Source organism: Rhea americana, unplaced genomic scaffold, assembly GCF_003343005.1.
Source record: "Rhea americana isolate MKP2758 unplaced genomic scaffold, rheAme1 scaffold_365, whole genome shotgun sequence".
NCBI classification, from domain to species: domain Eukaryota; kingdom Metazoa; phylum Chordata; class Aves; order Rheiformes; family Rheidae; genus Rhea; species Rhea americana.
This window is the reverse complement of record NW_028186496.1, coordinates 180,997-203,473: the sequence shown is the minus strand read 5'-3', so window position 1 is coordinate 203,473 and position 22,477 is coordinate 180,997. Positions and strand designations below refer to the sequence as shown.

Here is a 22,477-nt window from a genome sequence, read left to right as displayed (position 1 = left end):
GTCCTAGCCTTCAGGATGTAAGCAGCCCTAGCCCGCGGAACATGGGCTCTGCGTGTCCCACCGCGGGCTGCCCCCGCCCCGGGCCGCGGCCGCTTTTCCGCGGCCCCACGCGTGCGCGCTGCTCCCCGCCGCGCTTTCGGTTTCCTTTCTGCCGCCGGCCTGCGCTTTCGTTTCTCTCGGTGCCTCCTCGCCCCGGGTCCGCGGCGGGGGCGGGGACGGGGGCTGCGCCGTCCCGGCGCTGCGGAGAGGTGGCCGAAGCGCTGCGCACCCGCTTGCGCGCCCGGGACGCGCAGCAGCCGGGCCATGAGCGCGGAGGAGAAGCGAGGCCTGCAATGCTACCGGCGGCTCATCGAGGGCATCCTGAACCCCGTGTACATCCTGGGCAACATGACGGACTGGCTGGAGGATGGTAGGGGCGGGCTGCGGGGCGCCCGCGGCCCCCGAGGGGGGCGGCCGGGGGGCGGCCGGAGCTTTGCGCCTGACTGCGGCCCGCTGCTCTTCCAGAGGTCAGGGAGAGGATCCGGAAGGAGGAGGAGGAGAGAGGGGTGAGGGCGGCCGCCTCGCTCTTCCTCGACGCGATCCTGCAGCTGCAGGCCCGGGGATGGTTCAGGGGCTTCCTCAACGCGCTGGAGGCAGCAGGTGGGTTCCTGCCGTCGCGGCCCCGCGCCTCGTCCTCCGCGCTTCAAACTCTTGTTTCCCTGCTTCTCTCGAAAGGAAGCAAAAAAATACCGCCTAAAACACCATCACCCCCCTGTTTTCATCTGGGCAGACTGTTGCACCTGGGGTGTGAAGTGATGCTCCTTAATCGTGAGGTATGTGTTGGGCTGCTGTCAGACCTTGTCATGCTGGATGAAAAATGCTAGGAAAAAGTAGAAGATTGGCAAGAGGGACAGAAAAGTCTAATTGGATGTCTTCCACTCTCCCCTTAAAACAAAGTCTAGATCTGGGGCAACTTTGTATCAGCCTGCTCTACTGCTAATTTCTGACCTGCAAACATGTCCTTTTAAAATACATCAGTAGTCTTCAGTTTGATGTATTATCTTTAGCAGAAAACACTAAAAAAGTTAACCTTCTGACTCCAAGCATCATCCCAAACAGTTGTTCTCTCTTACCTGTTGCTGCAGTTGGTGACAGTGCTCTTGGGCCTTAGACTAGTGTTTAGCATTACCCATGTATTCAACAGATGTCGGGACAGAAGATAATTAAAGACTTTGTGGTGGCCAGTCTTCACGCTGCCTTCTGCTCCTCCAAAAGAAAAGCTAAGCAGATTCCTTCTGTTTTCCCACAGTTTCTCCAGGTCCTTTGGGCACATTTCAAGCCTTGTCTCTTACGCAAAGCAAGTTACACAAGCCCTCTAATTAAGCTTCCTTGGCGTTTTCTGTTCCATGTTTTGTTTTCTGCTTGCTGAGTTGTCAGCAAGGCTGCAGTTGTCTCAGTCTGGGGCTGACCTGGGTGCAATATGAGGAGGAATATCGGAGGAAGGTGGAGGCAAGGATGGGAATTTGAGGTGGTAAATGAAAGAGAAGGGGTCAGAAGCTGTTTGTGATTCTCAGTGGTGTCTTACAAATTCTGCAAAAGAGTATGTTACACTTGCCCTCTTTGCAAGTATAACTCTCTTCCAGTATAGTGTTTTTCATATTTTATATGTAAACGTTTTATTTTGTTTTGTTTGTTTCTTTTTGTTTTTGTTTTCTTTTTTGAAGGTTACTCTGGGCTGGCAGAAGCAATTGAAAACTGGGACTTCAGTAAACTGGAAAAACTGGAGTTGTATAGACAGCTGCTGAAGCGGATAGAAGCGACAATGATAGAAGTTGATCCAGTGGTGCTCATGCCCCACATAAACACATGCCTGATAAACAGGGAGTGTGATGAGATTCTGCAGGTGAGATTAATGCTAGAATCCTTGTGTTTGCCCAATTTTCCAAGGAGAAGCACTAACTGTCTCACTTGCAGGAAGAAGTGATTCCCATTGCTAGCAGGCTCTTCAGGTGCGCCAGCGATCCCTGGGGACTTTTCTCTCTTAGATTTCCTTAAATAACAGCTTTTAGACAGCATATCACACCTCTGAATGAAGGTATTCAGGCTAAGATTTTGATAAAGGCAAGCATTCCTTTCTGGAGTGTTCATGCTGTATTAATGCTACTAAAAGAGCAGTTTGAAGTAGGAATAATGACCTTTTGATATTGCTTAAATTGATTCTTGATTGTCATGGGCTTTGAAGTAGACCATTATCTTAACTGTAGAAATTTCTAGGGACTTTGCAAAGCCCCTAGATATTTTTCTGCAAGGCAGCCAAAGTGATGGCTATGGTGCAAAAATGAAACCGCTAATCTGAAGCTAATGGCTACATGTGGTGTCACAGAATAGGCTGAAGACACATATACTTGTTTGCTCTACCTCCAGATGTGAAGCAGCTCTGTTGTCACCCAGCTTGTAGCTCAGTGTCATTGCTAATGACTGTTAACAATCGGTACTCCCGAGTCACAGCCGGGGATGGATGGATAATAATAAATTAGCGATGCTGTGTGAAAGAATAAGGTGTTGTTGCTCCTTGTGACTCCTGAGAAGGACTGTTCACAGCTATTTTATTTTTCAAGTGGCATTTATGGAGCTATGTAACATTTGGAAAACTAGTGCATCTGACAGAAATTCAGACCTGCCATAAATTTGTGTTTATAATTTCTATTCTGAAAGTGCAGCCTCAGAAATGGTATCTTCTTAAGGTAGATGCAGCTAGTTACAAGGACTTTGCAAGATGGAAATTCATAGGACAGCCCTGCCTTGTTCCGTACCTGGTGAATATTTAAGCAAATAGCCTGTCTGTTACTGCTGACCAGCTGAGTTTGGTGTGCGTCTAAGTTGGCAGAATTGGAGCGGCAGTAAGTAAAGAACTGAACTTGACAGGAAATCCTTTTTTCTTTGAGACTGAAGTGCTGTTTTTTATGGATTGTCAGCCAAAGAACTGAACTGTAACTGCACTGAACTGTTTCAGAATCACTTAGAAGCTACAGCATCTTTTTTCTGTGTTTTATGCAGATTAGCGAACACAGGAGCAAACCAGCAGGCATAACTAAACTCATTGAATGTCTCTGTCGATCAGATAAGGAAAACTGGCCAAAAAGCCTGCAGATAGCACTAGACAATACAAGATATTACCGCGCAAGTGAACTATGGGATATGACGGAAGGTAAACTGCAAATTGTTTTCGTTATAATCTCTTTCTGTTCTTGTGCCAGACAGGAATCTTTTTACATGAAAGTATGACTAACTTAAAGGAATACCATCAGACTGCACTGCTCATTATTGTTTAAAATAAAAATCTTTAATTAAATATCTTTTATATAAATTGAAATATGTCCACTTCCCCTAAAGCCTTCAGAAATTATTTTTTTTAATTCAGAAATTATTTAAGTTTTATCTTTTTTGTCCCCTTCTACTGTAAGTCTGCTGTTGCCATCTTCTTGGTTGCTTATTGGAGTTGCAAAAGATGCAATGTTTTCTGATAAAACATGATTTCTAAAAATAAAATCTTGCATCTGTCATTTAATTTACCTTTTCCTACTTGAAATATAACTTTAAATACTCTATAGCATGAGGGAATTTATAAATGGAATATAGTATTTCCCTACTGTATGATTAAGCCAAGTGATTTTGCGTGGATAATCTAGATGCTCTTTCTTAATATCTACATTTGCTTTCTCCCAAAGCATAATTGTTTGACCTGTTTATAATTAGCAGTTAATACTGCTAGGTGATTTCTTATACAACAGAATGTTTCTTATTTTGAGAGGTTTTTACTTGTCAAATAAAAATTCAAGTTTGTATTAAATGTATTTTAAGAGATCAGATTTTTGTCATTTCTGACCTGAGGATTTAATTATATTTGATATATAATGTATAATATGCTGTATATTATATAGCGTATGTATACACTATATGTAATATAATTACATATTCATTATAATATAGCTAATGGCTATATTGTACAAGTTACAGACGTCAGTGTGTTTTAGGCATCTTCTAGTAAGATCCAGCTTATATAAGCCAAAATCAGCCCAATGGAGACTGAGTTAACATTGCCCATATTGGAAGCAGTCGAAGAGAGTTGCTGGAAGAGGCTAGTCACAAATATCCTGTTTTCTGTAGCTGGATTAGGGCACAACCTTGCTCTTTCTCCCTCTCTGAAAACAATGTTTAGTGTTAATGTGCTCTGTTTGTAATGAGATTCCCAGTGCAAATTCCAGTGACAGGGAGCCTGGATGCAGCATCATTTTACATTTGCTTTCCACGCTTCACCTTGTCGTCCCATTAAATACAGTATTTTGAAGTCAAGAAGCTAGATAGATAACATGCATTTTTGTCCTTGTACAGATAATAGCAAAGATGCTGACAGAGAAATGATGGAGGTTTCTGAGGACAGCTTTGAAACTAGTATAACATATTCTGAAGAAGGAGAATGTGATAATAATCTCAGTGAAAATGTCTGTTCAGCTGCAGGTAAGACTTAGCAACTTGAAAGAGTTTATGGTTGGAGTTCTCCATTGCTTTAGGCTTCTGGAGGATGCAAATCCGCTGTGCCACAAAGGAAGGTACCAAGGAAGCAGTAGGAATCCCTGACTTGATTTAGCTATCTCCTATTTTAATGTTTTATGGACTTCATACGTCGGGCACTGCATATCTTATGGCTTGCTACTCATTTACCATACCTCCAGTGAAAAATTGTTCTGCCCGCACATTATCAACAGAGCATCCTAACACCAGCCTGGTGCTGATGTGCATCTCTTCCCTGAGGCAGCAGTTCATGCATGACCTGGTATTAGCCAGTTCAGCTTAATGTGGCTGTAAAGGATCTGTGCAGAGGCTGCCAGCTAAACCCAGCGCAGTCCCCTGTGGCAAGCTTTACTGAGCTTTTCTGAAGATAGTGCTCTCAGTATTGGGCTCCAGTTACTGTCCTGCAAGTACGAGCCCTGTGACAAGACCATCACTTGAGAGAGTGTTGACATCAAGCCTCTGTAGAGCCAAAGACTCACAGGAAAGAAATACAAGTTGAATTTCATAGCGGTGCGTATTTGTAGGGAAAAATGACTGTGTGTTTTCTGAGTTGAGGAAGGCTAGCTGAGGTGAGAATTATCAGCCACGATTTTGGAAGGAGTTGATTTTGGGAAGCACAAACAAGCAATAACAAAAACATATCATAAAAACTGTGTGTAATTCTTGTTTGCTGCGTATGACCAGGTAAAAACCTTTTCCATCAGAGAGAATGCTCTGTACAGACTGCAAGGATATTACATCTTTCATTTTAGACAGTATGTAGGACAGTATATTTTATGCATTTCTGTTGTGATATTCCTYACAAAAACATGGTTTCGGCATCCTGTGTCAATCTTTTCTAGAAGTGATTGACCAGTCTCCACCTATTTATGAACCAGAGAAGGCTCGAAGTTACCAGATTGAGCTTGCACAGCCTGCTATCAATGGGAAAAATACAATAATAAATGCTCCTACTGGTAAGAACATGCAAGTCCTCAGGGTTGATTTCTTAGAAAAATTCTCTTAGTGTAGAAAGAATGGGGGAGGTTAAAGGTTGGATCAAACTTTTCCAACTGTTTATTTGAAACTAAACTTACTTGCAGAATTAGTTCCAGATCTGGCCTGAAACCATTGGCTGAGGGCAGCACAGACGCTGAACGAGACAGATGTGTCTCTGCATTTTAATCTTTGAATTCAGATTTCCACATCCTGACCTTTACTTCCCAAATCCCATGTGTGGATTTTTATATTAAAATCACTCGCTGATATTTACAGGCAACAGCTTGAAAACAAAGATGTGTAAGAAATTTGGCTTGCAAGTTGTAGGGAAAAATAGGCTGGGTTTCTCTCAGGCTCCCTGGTCTCCTGTACTGCAATGTCTGCAGGGTCAAAATACCATGGGAATTTTTGCAGTTTCTCAAGGCTGAACTAAGATCAGCAGCGAAAGAGAGAGCAATAAGCTGTGACTTCCCACCTGTATTTTCCATGTGGATAGCTTATTTCTCCCCTGGGCTTTGAGAAACAGATGCAGTAGCAGAGGCAGGCGGTGTTGGGTTAATGGGGGAGCTCCGGATGGTCTGAACCTTTAACCTCAATGTCAAAGGGAAGGAGAAAAATAGAGAGAAAAATCAGGCTGCACGGAGAAGGTTTGAAGTTGAAGATGTCGAGTAGCTGTGCCATACTCTGATCAGACATGGCAACACATAGCAAAGGCAGAAATAAACTCAGTCATTTCCAAACAGTTGGATAAAGCTGCAGATGGATCCCCCACCCCTACTCCTGATGATTTTCACATAGTCTTTACAGACAGAGGCCTGCCAGGTGTGATTGCCCACCTAAGTAAAAAAACCTTCAAAGGACAATATGGCACCTCTGTCTGTCTCTCTTCACAGCATTGAAAAAAGTGGAAGTGATCTAAAATAAGTGAATTTAAAATATATATATTTTTTGTTGATTTCAGATAACAGAAACTAACAGATAATATGCTTGACCTTTTATGAAGCAGATACTGCCCCATAGGCTCTTCATATTCCACTCATTTCTATCTAATCACTTTCAGGTTATATGGAAATGGCGTATTCTGGGGCCAATTTGGTCCATCATGGCCTAGAGCTGTGGAAATTGCCTGGAAACTGACCCTGACTTCCAGGTCGTGGCCTGCAGGAAGCAAGTGTTCACATCTGGAATCTGGAAGTGCTATAGCCCCAYTGCCAACTTCTAGCTGTTGCAGGGCACCCCAGATGATGAGAAGGGGAGGACAAGCTGCTCCTTACATATATATCCTTTCATATCTGTGCTTTATCTTCCCTGTTCTTTGCTTAAAGGCTCCGGGAAAACCTTTGTGGCGCTTCAGATCTGTGATTACCATCTCCAAAACATGCCAGCAGGACGAAAGGGAAAGGTTGTCTTTCTAGCAACTAAAGTCCCAGTGTATGAGCAACAGAGAACTGTGTTCAAGCAGCACTTTGAAAGAAGTAGGTAGGTGTAATTCTACCTGGTGGATTCTGTTACAGAAAATAAACTGTCTTCCAGGTCAGCTGTGGCAGTAGCAAGATGTAATGGGTTTCCTGGTGACAGGAATATTTAGCTTTACCATAAGGAAGATATTTAAATGGTAAAAATGGCAAAGTACCACAGTAGATTCTGAGAAAAGAGTATGGGGTCTCTGCTTTCGGAGGGTTTAAGCACTTGTTGTACAGCACCTGTGGGAATGGCAAAAGCATCCCTGTGCTTACCTTGGAAAAACAGCTGAAATGCATTCTCTCTTGAGACTATGCTCAGTCCTGCTTCCACAGATGAGCTAGTTTAAAATGGTAAAAATGGGATTCCTCTAACATTCTCTCAAATGGCAGGCTTGATTTCGCTTCCAAAGGTAAAACTTAGTTGATTTTTTTTCAACCTCCAATTGGAAAACAATAGTCCAAATTTCAAATGGATCTAAAAATTAACAGGGGAGTATCAATAACCTGTAATTTCTGATTTTGAAAGGGGTCATTGGTGAACATTAACATATGAAGGGTAGGAAACGGTCCTGCGCTGCCAGATGTATTCAGAAAAGGCTTGAGGGGCAAGATMTCTGAATACAGCTCGCCTGTGAATTCACGGATAAAGCTTAAATGGACAAAATCATCATCTCTCAAATAAAATACATTTTAGATAATGGGAGTTAAAAATCCGGTAGCTGATGCTCAGAATTTTTTTTTCTCAACTTCTGTGGGTCAAATACTRGGTCCCAAGAACCTGACATTTTGAAATTAGTCTTCTAGGCTTGCTGAAGAGTCCATCCTTCTTGCTTTTTTTTGCCTCTGCAAGACATTCTTTTTCATTCCCTGGCTTTTGTCTGTTCTCAGTAGGTACTCCGTTGAAGGAATCAGTGGTGAATCCATTGCACGTGTCTCTGTAGCGAAGGTTATACAGGACAGCGACATCATCATACTGACCCCGCAGATCCTCGTGAATAGCTTTCAGGACGGGACCCTTAGCTCCCTCTCCATTTTCACTCTGATGATATTTGACGAGTGCCACAACACCATGGGCAACCACCCTTACAACGTGATAATGACTAAGTATCTGGAAGAAAAATTTAACTCCTCTGCAAGTCATCTGCCTCAGGTAAGGCCCAGCCTGAAAGTGGTAGAAACATTAGAGAAAACTGCTTTTTACAGCACAGCCAGGAAAGCATGAAGTCTTGCTTTTTGTACTGATTCAGTTCAAACTCCCATTTAATGATGGCTGCAAATTAAAATGATAATGTCCAGGACTCTTTCCCCTTTTCTCAGAGACATCCAGATGTTTTCCCGAGCCACATCTTCCTTTCAGCTGCCAAGCAGGACGGATCAGGCATGACAGGGGCCAGGGTGCTTAACAGTAAACAGGACTGCTGTGCTGGGAAGAAAGCTTGTGCTCTAGAACATAGTCTCCCTGTGACCTCTCTGTTGCTATCCTCTGGGTCAATAAAACAAGTCACCTTGTCCACCAGGAGGAGATATCTGAGATCCCCGCTCAGAAGGGATGTGGAGTGCAGCTCTGGGGCTGAGTTTGCTACTTCTGTGTAGGATGAGCACTGGCAAACACAGCTGCTTATGGGTTAAAGTGAGTGGATAATTTGCATTCAGTTTAAATACACTAAGCTTGGGTAGCAGGGAGAGGACATGAGCAGAGACAAGTTTTGCCCCTGCAAGGCTTAGTCCTTGCACTCAGGTCTATTTTAGCTGCTTATTTTGTTTCCRTGTGTTTGAAGATGGCAGCAACTTGGTGATGGGTAACATGACCTTTTTTTTGACTTTGTAACATGGGAGCAACCACTGCTATTTGTTCAGATTGTAGGTTTAACTGCCTCCGTTGGAGTTGGTAGTGCCAAAAACACCAACGAGGTGATAGAGCATATCTGCACGCTGTGCTCCTACCTGGACATACAGACCATATCCACCGTCAGAGAGAACATACAGGATCTGCAGAGCATCGTATACAAGCCAGAAACATGTAAGCCCGTTTCCTTGTCTTGTAAGACTGAAATGACATTATTAAGGCTCCTCTACAGTCCCCTCTGGTCAAGTGAAGTTGAAAGCTGAAAACTAAGCTGCAGACTTGCTTCCTGCCAGCTTGAAAGGAGTTTAAGCATGAGCTTACCTGTTGCTGCACAGTAGGGCCGTGTCTGCCTGGGCACAGACTGTGTTATACAGCTAAAGGACATATTTTTGTGTCCAAACAGCTTAGCAAATTAGCCTGTACCACCCGAGCCAGGGTAGACATGTCTGAACGTGCACTTTTCCTGCAGACAAAGCAGAGCAGTGAGACTTAGCTTTATCAGCTGTAAAGGGAATGTTGCTGTGTCTCATCACCTGCAGTCAAGGCTCCCATCGGACAACACCTGAGTAAACACTGCCATTTGACAGGTTTATTAGGTGTAGCGTAAAGGGAGTTTAAAAGGAGAGAATTGGGCTTTTTCCCTGCAAATAATGCTTATCATTTAAGTTTCTTGTGACTTCACAAATGTGTTCATGATGCCATTGCAGAAGGGGATGTTAAATATGAAATCAGGAAGAACAAACATTTCTTCAGTGACCATCAGAATTTCCTACTTTTTTCCCCCACAAGACAGAAAATCCAGTGCACTTTTGCAAGTGAAGAATGGAAGTTATTTCTTTCTGAGCAAATATAATGCTCGTTAATGAGAAACATTGTTATGATTGCATGTAGCACCATATGTAGCCTTCTTTTAGCCAACAGTTTGTTCTGCACGGCCCAGGGAAACGTTTCGCTTATGGAGGTTTGGTTGTGAACTGCTAAGAATGACCATGGACTTCCATTTCTTGCTTCTAGATGTCAGACACATTGAAATGCGACCTCATAATCGCTTTGTGGACATTATCTCAGGTTTGATGATTCAGACAGAGGCACTGATGAGAACGATTTACTCAGTGGGTAAGGCACTACAGTATGCTTGTAACTGGAAATTCATTCTTTTGTTGTATCAGTAGCGAATCCTTGTGGCTGCCAGAACAGTCATTCTTTTTCCTCTTCCTTTCTCCTTCCTTTTTACGTGCCCTTAAGCATTRTTTTCTAAATAAGAACTCACAAGTGGAAGAGTCAGCTGTTTGCCTGATAAGTGTGATTAGTTTGATAATCAGAAATATTTCTGCTTGGATTTCAAAATGATGGCTGCAGGTAAAATGGGGTGTTTTTGGCATTGCTAAAAATACATTTTGAATATTGAATAAAACCGAAACAGAACTGCGTAAGGGCTTTTTTTCCAAAATGCAAAAAATTGTATTTCTCTACTTTTTTTCTAGATCAATCCCTGCTGAGGAACACAAGGAAAATCTCAATTATGGTGCTACTCTGAACATTGTAATTTCTTCCTTTCAGAAAATTTTACTTTTCTTCCTGCTGCTCTGACAGTTCTTCTCCTATTATCTCTGGCATCTTTGAGTTGCACTTGCATTTGCAGGGGTGCCATACCCACCTTTTCTTCTCAGTATTTTTGTCCTCTTGGTATGTCTGGGCCCATGTTCCCTTGTCTCCAGTGTTCACCTGGCCTCCATTATTTCCTGTTGTAAGATATTTAAGATAATTTTACATATGAGGATCTGTGGAACACGAATGGCATTAGAGAAAGGATATGGCTTCCTAAGAAGGGAAGTGTGTAGGACTTCAGCTTCATGAGCTGTAGCAATATGAAGGCTTGCAGAGAGGGAGGTGTGTGGCTGTGAGAAGAGAGAAAGTGCTTGAAAAAAAAAACAGGGACAACTTTTTTAAAAAAAAGAGAGAAAAGGCAGCAGCAACACATGCCAAGAACAAATATAGTGGGATTTTTAAACTGCACYGAATTAAGCAAAGAATTCTGAGGCTTATTTCTGCATCATAGTTTCTCTTGCATAAAAACTGAACACTGTTAGCTTTCCTTCTGTGGACTCTCAGAAGATTATTGCTCTTTGTGAGGCACTTACACCATGTTTGAGAGAAGTATCTTGAGTTCTGCCTCAGGAACAGGCCCTTGGATAATGAGCCTATTGACCATCCACCAAATGCATACTGAATACTTTGGGCTTCCTATGGGGAGAGTGAGCTCTAATTTCACCAGTAAAGACCCTAAAGAGGTGTGTGTAGACATAGATCTTCAATTACATTGTACAGGGTTAATTCTAGCCTGACTTCTGGGTGTAATTTCAAATACAGGGAGTGAAGAAGACAGATGGTCTTCTCAAGTGGTGCCCAGAGACAGGATGTGAGGCAATGGGCACATACTGAAATACAGGAAAATCCACTTAAACATGAAGAWGGACTTCTCTGATGTGAGGGCAACTGAGTACTGTATCAGGTTGTCCAGAGATGCTGTGGCATCTCCATCCTTGGAAATGTTTGAAACTGGATCGTACAAAGCCCTGAGCAACCTGCTGTAGTTGGCCCTGCTTTGAGCAGGGGTATTGGACTAGAGACCTCCAGAGGTGCCTGCCAGCCTCAGCAATTCAGCATTCTTTTGCATAGGCTTTTTAGACATAACATTCATGGAAAATGGATTCACTTCTGGCTAGCTGTTCTGGTTATTTGTTTGTCAAAATGAACAAATGCTTGTTTCCTCTTTCTTGGCTAGACACTGTCTCCCAGATTACCTGGAATGAGTTTGGAACACAGAAATATGAACACTGGATAGTTAAAACTCAGAAGAAATACAGACTGTTGCAACTAGMGGATAAAGAGGAGGAGAGCAGGATTTGTAAAGCCATTTTCATTTGCACTGAACAACTGAGGGTAAGTGTGTTTCTTCTTTCCTTCCATACGGAGGTGAAGCTACTTTGTTCCTTACAAGACTGGTGTGTTCAGCTGAGATGAGGCTTTAAATCTGACCATCCTATTTGACACAAACTTAGACGTTTAATGTTGTGTGTAGGAACTGTCTTGAGATATTTAGGAAGAACATTACGGTGCAGAGGAGACTCTTGTGTTGCTCTGCAAATAGAATAATGACACAAGTTTGTAATATTCAGTCTAGCTAAATAAGATTTGCATTTATCCTCTATGCTGTGAAAAATAAGGCTTAGACATGTTTGTTTGTCTTTCTCTCTTTGAACAGAAATTCAATGATGCCCTCATCATCTGTGAAGATGCCCGCACCCAAGATGCTTTAGCCTACCTAACAGAATTTTTCACAAATGTCAGAAATGGACCATTCACAGAGTTAGAGCAGCATCTGACAGCCAAATTTCAAGGTATTTCAGACAGTCCTTCTGACAGCTGCAGGGGAGGAGAGGGCTTTGTGCAGAATGATCCATTATAATCTGGGATAGCGGTTGATTCTGTGTTGCTTCCCTGCAACCTTTGCACTGCTGAGAAGACCTAATGCCCCTGTGGGTGCAAATGTAGTGTTTGAATGATCAGTGGGGATCTCACTTTCTAGAAATACCAGCCTCTAGTGCAGGAGCTAAGGATGCAGCAGTAGTTGTAGCTACATGTTGTAGTAGGTGCTTACATGCCTGACCTGGATATAAGGATATATAGTGTCCTTTGGGATGTRCCCTACACGAAGGGGTGTGCTCTACAATCACTAGTGCTGACAGCTTTAGACAAGGCACATCTAGGTATGCACTGCTGACTGCTGAGTGAGACCCATACTGCTGGGAAGTAGCGTGCAGTCCCTATGCACCCATCTGATTTGGAAGCTGGTGGTTAAGCCGTTATCTTACTTCTGGTTCAGTAATGATGTTCTGTAAACCAGACTAGGATCCTATGTGGAGGGTGCAAACAGAGAGATTTCTAAGTCATTACTGTAGTGTTTGCCCTCTGGTGTCTGTTGTTCTCTAAGAACAAACAGTATCGCTGTTCCCAAGATCTGTGTTTTGTTGCTGTCTTCTGATGCACGGGATGCAAGGTTTCTCACAGGTGCTCTGTTGCTGTCAGTCTGCTATAAAATAATGAGATTCAGAAAATGCTTTCAAGGGTTTTTGTCATATTTAAACAATAGCTTTCTTTCCTTGCATCTGAAAGAACATAGGTAAGAAGTAAAAATAGATGTTAAAAGAGAATGTGAGTGGCATTTGATAGGTAGGTTTGGGTGATAATTCTGTTTTCTACAGTAAATAGGTAAGTTTAGACACTGCTGTTATCTTCCAGAGAAAGAAGAGGAGCTGATTGCCCTTTCAAAAGATGAATCAAATGAGAATCCTAAACTGGAAGAGCTTGCCAGCATCTTGGATGAAGCATACCGCTATAACCCACAGACCCGCACTCTTCTCTTTGCTAAGACAAGAGCCCTAGTAGCTGTAAGACATTTCTTTTTAAAGCTTCTAAAATGGGAAACGAGAAAATACAATGCTTCATCTGTTGCTTTTCCCTTTTGATCTAAAAATAGGAATATATGCCTGTATTTGATCTTCCTAAGCAAATGTTTATCTTCCTAAATTGTCCTAAGCATTGGTGCTCTGAGACAGAGTGAGGGTTTTGGGGTTGTTCTGTTTTTTTTTGTTTGTTTGTCTTTCTCCTTTAGAAACAACAGACCATGTGTGTTATCCTCCTTCAGTTCTGCTTCCTGTATGTGTTAGTTGATCAGTAAGSTGTCAGCCTTTTACTTTAGATCTGAAGTCAGTTTTAACAAGCCACATTACAAGTTTTTTGGTTTGTAATAGAACAGAATTATAAACCCTGAGGTCAGAAGGTGTTTGTAGTTTTTCCTGAGGTTTCCTATGGGCTCCAAAGTGGTCTGTGCACTAGTTTCTATTCTTGGTCAAGAAAAACAAAGGAGTTTGTGGAGCTGATGTTCTTCAGACCCTTCTAATGGACTGGTCTAGTCTATACTTGCCTGGGATCAAAGATCTAGGCTGGATGATCTTGTTTTCTGCCTTCCAGTAACATATTCTAAAGAAGTTTATGCTTAAAATAACTGTGTTCTGGCAAAATCATTAGCTTTAGCAATTCTTAACCATTTGCTGTGAGAGATCACAGCCTTTGGCTAGGGTAAACATAGTTATCAGCTGAGACTCCCAACCCCCATTTTATCCTTGTACCCAGACATACTGGATGAATTGCAAAGCAAAGGCAAAAATAAATAAATAAATAAATAAAGGCATGCTAAAGTCCAGATCAATGACTCCAGGCGTGTGCTGGCCACTGACAATAGTAGATGCAACAATTTATTGTAGCTTGGCTGAAATTTGTTTTTAGGTAAGAACAACAGGAAGATGCCACTTTTCACCCTGAAATGATACCATACAGTTTGTTAATATAACTCATTTCCTCTGGATCACAGAGGTCTAATATTTGGTGGTCTGTTTTATAGAAGACCATTTCCAAAAAAGGCATACTTTTTAGCAGTGAATGACTGCTTGCTTTTTAGCCAGTCTACAAGGTACAGGTGTTGGGGGAAGGAAGAATCAATAGTGGCATATTCAGATCCTATGTTGGTGGCTGTGAGCCTTGCTTTCTCACTGAGTAAGGGACATTCCCTCTTGAAGTGCAAATTCCACTTTGTTTTATACTTTTGGTTCTCAAACATACTCTTCGCATAAAAAGCGTAGGGAGATCCAACCTAACCATCCCTATTTCATCTCGATAGGGATCTAACAGCATAGATATGTCCATGATTTGCTTTCCAGGCTTTGAAGAAGTGGATAGAAGAAAATCCTCTCCTTCGTAGCCACATAAAACCAGATGTTTTGGTGGGGCGTGGAAGAGCGAGACAGGAGACAGGTATGGGTGAGGTATACTAGTTGCTAGACTTGTGGTGCCGAGAGAGCTGAAATTCTGTTACTGTTCCTGTGTTCATTTTCTGTGCTTTTAAACAAATGGAGGAGGGTGATGCAAGACTGTTCTATGATTTCTTCAGTATCTAGAAGATCTTTAACAAAATCTATGTAAATGCTTACTTTTTCCTTCCAGAGTCTTTGGATAAAGCARCAGGTACATTGTCAGTGACTCCTTTCTGCAGGATTCTTTTGCTTGGTCAAAAGAAACTTAGAAATCGCTCCCTATCTTGGCTTCGTGAGACTAGTGGTGCTTTCCCTGTTCCATACACAGATCCCTGGCTTATTTTGTGTTTGGTGGTRCAAACACATTTTATGATGAAATGGAAACTGCACCAGAAATCAAGTATATCTGGCCAGAGTTAATAGGTCACTTGGGCTGAATTAGGTAAACAGCACGAGTCTCATTAATAGAGATCAGTTATGAAAAAGATGGCTTTAAAATCATGAAGAGGCCAGATGCTGTATATGAAATGTTTTTTCCCAGGATGATATTCTTGTGGCACATCAACTGCAATTCCTGTTCAGTGGCTATAGCATGTGCAGCCAGCTGATTATGCCACTCTGAAGCACTTTTCCAGGTTAGGAGGATTGGTATTGATTTATAACCACTTAAGTGAGAGCAAATGCAGGTATCAGTTGCTCAAAGACCTTTTCAGTGGGTTTTTTTGATACAGTATCTTGGTACCATAGGTATGACCCTCCCAAGCCAGAAGGGTGTATTGGATGCTTTCAAAACCAGTAAGAACAACAACCTGCTAATTGCTACATCTGTTGCTGATGAAGGCATTGATATTGCCCAATGCAACCTTGTTGTGCTCTATGAATACTACGGCAATGTCATCAAAATGATCCAAGTCAGAGGTATGGAAATTCAAAGCTATTATACTTTAAAAACCTGCTTTGGCCTACAAATGGACTTAGAGTGCTACTGAAGGGCTTCTGCATTTCGGAAGTAACATAGTTGTATGTGCACATCTTACTCCCATTTCTTTATGTCACTGAGTGAAGTCAGAGGAATGATGGAAATGGACGAGGCAAAGTTGGTCACAGAATGGAGTCCTCGATGTTGTGTGGCTTTTCTTTTCTCTCAAGTGGTCATTAAGAATACAAACAGATGTATAGCTAGAAGAGTTGTAGTCAGAAATACTGCAAGTTGTGCTGTTTGGGAGAATTTGTGAAGGACTACTGTAATGCATTATCATGCATTGTTTTGGTCTCTGAAAGCCCTTTGCTGCCCAATGGCTTATTTACCAGCCCAGTTACCTGTTGGTAAATGCTGATAATTCACTGAGTACTAGATATTTGCATATACAGACTTCTAACATTCAGGATAAAAGAGAATTTCCGTTCACATCTTGAATCAAAAATAATTTTATAATTTAGCCACTAGAGGGGAATAAAGAGCAATACTACATACTGGTTTTGGATTAACTTTTCTAAATTTCATAWCTATTTTAAATGTGCATCTGCAATATTTTATTGCATCTGAGTAATTGACTTGATAACTTGACAGGAGATGATCTCCTTTGTACTCAGTTCTCTGACTTTCAGAATTTGTGTCCTGACTTTGTAATTTTTGATTTTTGACCTTATAATGAAATAATTGCTTCAGAATTCCCTTGTCTAAGAGTGAGTGGGTAGTGCTTCTTCTTAATATRCCACTAAAGATGCAAAGAAAGTAAGTTGGGTTTTTCATCCACTTAAAATAATGATCTAGGGGGAGTGGGAGCTCAGAAGTGAATGTGAACACTTGTTTTAACAGAAATATTTTAAAACTGGGATGAGATCCCTGTGGTTCTTAGTTTGCTGGAATGAAACAGGCAGGCAGGTATAAGAGATGACATTTCCTCTAGTGGTCTTTTTTCTTGCCCATGCTGTATTCCAATTCCTCTTTTTTCTTTTTTTTTCTGGGGGGGGGGGAATGATAGAATTTTTTTGATAGGCACCAAGTAGTGTGACAGAAARCTAGCCAGTAATTTCCTCCTCTAGCTTTTCTGCCAAAGAAGGCAGCAAGATGCTGTGCAATACTTTTAGTGTGTCAAGCATGCCCGAATTTAACTGGGAGATGTTATAGAAGCAAGCAATACAGCACAGGCTAGGGGACATGAATGAGRACACTTGGAATGGGGCATCTTGTTCTAGCTTGTGATCAAGAAATGGGATATTGGAGTGCTGTTTGGGAAGTAGCATTATCTGAATTTCAAGGTGGACATGGGAATTGAAAGCCAAACAGAAGGTTCTAAATGTTCTTTTTATGACATATCTGCTCCTTTTGCCTATCTTGTTAGTATAACTGAAGAAGATAAATTTATTACTCTACAGGTCGTGGAAGGGCAAGAGACAGCAAGTGCATCCTTGTGACGAGCAAAAGAGAAGTAGTTGAGAATGAGAAATACAACCGTTTTAAGGAAGAAATGATAAATGAAGCTATTGAAGAGCTCCAGAAGTGGGATGAGGCAACATTTACAAGAAAGGTTTGTATGAATTGTTGAATTTTCATGCTCAAATCTACAGGCATAATCAATACTGGCCTTCCTCCACTGGGGCTTTATCTAAGCTAAGTGATAAATATGCTTTCTTCCTGGTTTCAGACTAAGGTTAGATCAGCAGTGAAGGGAGGGTTTGTGCTTCTAGCTTGCTGCATGTCATCTTGGCCATAAACCTGGGCCAAAACAGCAAAAAACTTAGAAGTTGAGATGGGATTATATAAACTACTCATCTTAAAAATAGTGTCAAAGCTATTTTGTGCACTGCAAGAAAGATGCTGCCATATCTGCTTGGAACTGTGGGTAGGCAGATAGGATACTAAAATGAAGCTGATGATTGTAATCTGGTTGTCCATATTCATGTTCAAAATCACTTTAGCTTTTCTGCAGGCCAATGCAAGTGCTCTTCTAAGTTATTTGTTGTCATGCCAATTAGTTATTGATTTCAGAGCAGTGTTTTCTGGGAGATTCAAAAAAAGACCTTGCTGGGACCTGGGACATTAACAGGATGACATTTGAGCTTATTTATGCTCTTGCTGGTGACCTCTTTTGCCTGTAATACTGGTCATCTTTGCTCCAAGCAATGTCTGGCAGATGAGTAAGCCTAGCAGAACATACCAGCTGGAATGGAAATATAATGCTTTCCATTAACCCTGTAGGAAGATGACTATGCACGTAGATCAGAAGTCATCTTGAGGGTAAGAAAGAGCATTAAGGACTCTTGCTGCTCAGATGATGTGCAAGAGGTATCTTGGGCTAGGTCAGCTGTGATGGACCATTGGTCAGAGAGAAGAATCTTCCTATAGCAGGCTGGAAGAAGCCAAGTTTTATTACACTGTAACTTGGAATAGTTTCTAGATAGAAAAAACTTAATGACTCAGGCAGCCAGTAGAAATATGAAAAGGGGTTGTACATAATTCTGCTATATTCCTATGGACTAGCATATGAGCCCATGTTTCGAGGTGTGCTTTCAGTGACAGCTGAACTGCAACGAAGGCTGCCCAACTACCTTTAGTCTTTGTGAAGTTTCTTCTGAGGCCTGGTTTTGTTGCTCCTTGGTCTTCTTGGAGGACTCAGTCTCTGCATGAGCTGCAGGCTCCCAGCTCTCTGCTGTGACTCTTGCCCCCTTCTCTGCCTGCCATTTCTGTAGTGTCTTGAGCCTTATTTGTAAACTACAAGCTTCCCAGAGCAGCAGCACTGCAGGGAGTCTCATATGACCTAGCCTTCACAGACAGTTAGAGCTGTGAGCAAAGGAGGAGACCAGAGGGGGAGGGAGCAAATGCTGTCCATCATGTAGGCTTATTCTAACGTTGCATTCTGACCCTGACAAGTGTACCAAATTCTTTGATAAGAGTTCCTAGAATCGAGAGAATCAGAGATAAGTTGTTTTGTTTGTTTAAATGGAGCAAGTGCCTAGACGTTGCATATCAGTACAGCTTAGCTGACCATCTTGTTCACATAGACACTGGTGCTTCTCTCATTTTCATAATTTATTTTGCTTTTTATAATCTTGATTTTTATATATTTTAAAGATATATAAACTTCAAATGGAGGGAAAGATGTTACGAGATTCCAAGAAGAAAGATACAAGACTAAAGATAGAGGAAGGCAAAAAAAATCTCCTATGTGGAAAATGTAAATCATATGCTTGCAATACAGATGACATCAGAGTCATAAAGGTATGTTTCTATATGGAAACTTGCATCCGTGAACTCCAGGAAAATTTGCATTACTGGACTGATGGTATTGTTCAGTGTGGAACACAGGCCATTTTGTGCTGACTCAGGTAGAAAAATTTCTGGGATAAATCAGTAAAGCACAGCACCAATGCTAACAACTACAGTTGCATGTTATGCTGGTAGCTGGTATGTAACAGGTTTGCAGTATTACACAATCATCAGGTCTGTTTTCCTGAACTCCCTACTGTTAGAAGTGAATATATGTTGTGGAAAGCCATGTGATTGTCAGTGCATGACCTGTTAGTGTAACTGCTGGATATTTACTTTCCCTATCAGCATAAGCTTCTCATGTGGAAGTCTTCCTGCAGCTGATATTTTTTTCCCCCTGCTATTTTTGTTGAGAGCATATTATCAGTACAAAGAACTATAGAAAGATCAATTCATTGTTTAGCTTCTTCACTTATGGGCCAGTGGTGTGTTCTGAAGGGCAACAAGAGGCCATGGTTTTATAAGAGGACCCCAGTAACACTTCAGTATTATTTTCTCTTCCATTCTTTAGGTAGTTCAAACTGATGCTGTGCAAATAACTCCTCAGCCCACACACTTAATGTAACCTACATTTTCAGGAGAAATCACCATATTCAGACCACAGTGCAAGTTCTTCCAGCAGAAGCTCTACAGATGCTTTCAAATTAAGCTATTCATTTTTAATTTTTTGATTGTATGTTACAAAAGTAACAACTGTAACACCTTCAACTTTTAAGTGTTACTTCTTTCACCATTGCAAAGTGTTTGCATCACCTTGTATGAACAGCAGGGTCATATAGTTAGGACTGGTGGGAAACATGAGGACTTCAGTTGTTCGTTGTCCAATGAACAAAGTGTGCATAAAACTGCAAGTGTGATTTTTCAGCAAAGCTGAGCAAGGTTAAATGGGTAGAAACTAGTGACTGGTGATAAATAAAACTTTGATTTTGATGAGCCAAAGCCTGATGCTACCTTGCTCTTGATGGAAACAAAAGACCAATGAGCAAAAGGGGCTGGAATTTGAGCCTGTCAAATGACAGGAAGCACTTTATTAGTGAAATGTGAACTTCCATGAGATTTGTGAGGTGAAGGGAAATGTCAAAAAGAAAGTGAGGAATAGTGTTTCTCCTATTAAGCATTTTTGGCATTTATCATTCCAGGAATCTCATCACACTGTTCTTGGAGAAGCATTCAAGGAGCGTTACATAACAAAGCCTCATACAAAACCATTACAGTATGATGATTTTATTAAAAAAAGCAAGATGTATTGCCAAAATACTAATTGCCAGCATGACTGGGGAATCATAGTGAAGTATAAGACATTTGATAATCTACCAGTGATCAAAATCAAAAGCTTTGTTATGGAAGATGTTGCAACTGGGACACAAAAGGATTTTCAGAAATGGAGAAATGTTAATTGTTCTTTCAAAATTTTTGATGTAGAAGAAATGTCTAGCTGAATTCAGTGTTTTAATGTATGTATCACCTTCCTGCACTAAGCTTAAACAGTGGATTGTCTCCTATTTCCTTGTTTAAAAAAATACTTGTTCTGAACCCTAATATGTTAGGTCCTGCCTATCAGCATCTTATAGATTGAATATAGCCAAAATATGGCCAAAAAAAATAATTGTTATCTCATGAAATCGTGTCCTACATATAATCCTTGCTGTTATGAAACATTCTCTTGGAGCCTGGAAAAAATGAAATCAAACTGCATAACTAAAACATGTTCTTTTAGGCAACAGTCCACAGCTCCAGGTATTTCTGTATGCATTTCAATTGACTCAGCGGTATTTAGTAGTTGTATTGTACCTCTATGCAGATAACATGGCTTATGTAAATTAACACAAAGCTCTACTTCAGCTATTTATAAAACTTATTTTAAAATACTTCCAATGCTTTAGAAGAATTAGAGGAAATGTCCAATTCCTTTTCCTTAAGGATGAGATTGCATCTTTTAAGTCCATTTTTAATAGGGAATTCTGCTGCAACAGTCTGGAAAAGCAGAAAAGTGGTTCTGCATATTCTGCTTGGAACAGTTTTTTTTTGGATCAAAACAGTAGGACTGTTTTCTTCAATCACTATGTGCTTATCAATTTACTATTGCTAATGTTGCAGAATGGATACCTTTCTGTATGTTGCTCAACTTCACAAGCCCCAAAGGCAAAAAAAAGCACTGCCCTGTAAGATGGGGTGAAAGCCTAGTTTAAAAAGTGATTAACAGTGACCCTTATGTTTTCTCTCAGGAGTTGATGGTATTTGAAATTTTTCAAGGTGTTCACATTAATGCTACAGTCCCCTTGCTGTTGGAGAAGATCTGGAATTGGAATAGTTCCTAAGCATTAGTTTGCTTAAGTCTTCTCCCCACACAAAGCCCAGACTGACATTGCTACAGATGTGATTATGAAACATGAAGCTTTGCTATATGTATCTTCAAAGAACTCAATCTTCAATGTTTCAGGAACCAAGATGAAAGGGAATTTTTCCATCTACTTTATACATTTGATAGCACTATAAGATATGTACATTCCTTATGTATCTGAAAGACATCTTTTTCTGTAAAAGCTCTGTATACTCTGCAGAAATCCCTCATCTCAGCCCTACAGTGACTTACTCTGTGCTTAGTTCCTACTTAGTAATTAAGTTCATTGTTCACATAGTTGCTTCCAAAAAGAAAACACAGAATAACAGGTAAAGATGATTTATCATTGGATAATGCCTCTTCCTCATCTCCAAAAAATGTTAGGAACAAAGATTTTGAAAAAAAGCTGGTTTAGCAATTTCAAATACCAGATATATGGTAAGTCATAATCTTTTCTGTATGGTAGGGCATGCATCAGTTTGCTTTATGAAAAGGCATTACTTTTGGACTATTGCAATAAAAAATAATCAGTGTTGACATCACAACTCATATTAATGATTATTGAGAAGTTAGCACATTTGATAAGTTTAATCTTTTTCCACTGTTTGAAAGCAAGAATTCCAGATTAAAACAATTATGTAGTTCACCATAAATGAGTGCGTCATCTGGATAAGTATCCAAGTTGATAAAGTAACACATTAATGAGAAATTCAACTTAATACAGCAAGACTTCCTTCAATTCACAGTGAGGGCTGGAGGGGAACAATGCCAACACTTCACTTGGCCTTTGAGAGTGTGTGAATTTTTTTTTGACTGAACCCAAATTAACTACTATCAAATCATGTTCAAGATTGTCGTCATCATCTTAGTAACACCAAGCCTTCTGCTTGTTGTAATTAAGCATGCTAGCCTGCAGCAGGTACAGTGCAGTCTCTATCTATCTCCTCCTTAAGCCTCTTAACTTCTTTCAGAAATAAATTAATTGCTTTTTTCCCAGATACAGATACAGCCAACAGCACTGAAGATACAACAGGAAAATAATCTGGGAGGATATTTATCAACTCAGTTGTTTTGGCAGCTGCGCTAAATACAGTTAAAAGTCAGAATTACTTGCATAGCTTTGTTTATTTCTATTAAGAAGATATTTTTGTTATC

At 40.8% G+C, this 22,477-nt stretch overlaps 1 protein-coding gene across 5 annotated transcripts; it reads left to right on the top strand.

Moving 5' to 3' along the window:
- The first annotated feature begins 229 nt into the window (after nucleotides 1-229).
- RIGI (RNA sensor RIG-I) lies at nucleotides 230-21,859 on the top strand. 5 transcript variants are annotated; one of them, XM_085312448.1, is made up of 18 exons: nucleotides 230-409; nucleotides 505-639; nucleotides 1,704-1,882; nucleotides 3,037-3,187; nucleotides 4,372-4,497; nucleotides 5,397-5,507; nucleotides 6,855-7,008; nucleotides 7,884-8,142; nucleotides 8,850-9,012; nucleotides 9,853-9,954; nucleotides 11,624-11,781; nucleotides 12,104-12,239; nucleotides 13,141-13,289; nucleotides 14,619-14,712; nucleotides 15,459-15,629; nucleotides 17,091-17,242; nucleotides 18,787-18,933; nucleotides 20,121-21,859. In XM_085312448.1, exons 1-18 carry the CDS (start codon nucleotides 304-306, stop codon nucleotides 20,418-20,420), a joined length of 2,793 nt encoding a protein of 930 aa, XP_085168574.1. In that variant the 5' UTR covers nucleotides 230-303; the 3' UTR covers nucleotides 20,421-21,859. The 5 variants fall into 5 exon arrangements, with proteins under 5 accessions (XP_085168574.1, XP_085168573.1, XP_085168572.1 ...); XM_085312447.1 differs by having other exon boundaries at nucleotides 7,881-8,142; XM_085312446.1 differs by having other exon boundaries at nucleotides 5,394-5,507.
- The last annotated feature ends 618 nt before the right edge of the window (nucleotides 21,860-22,477 follow it).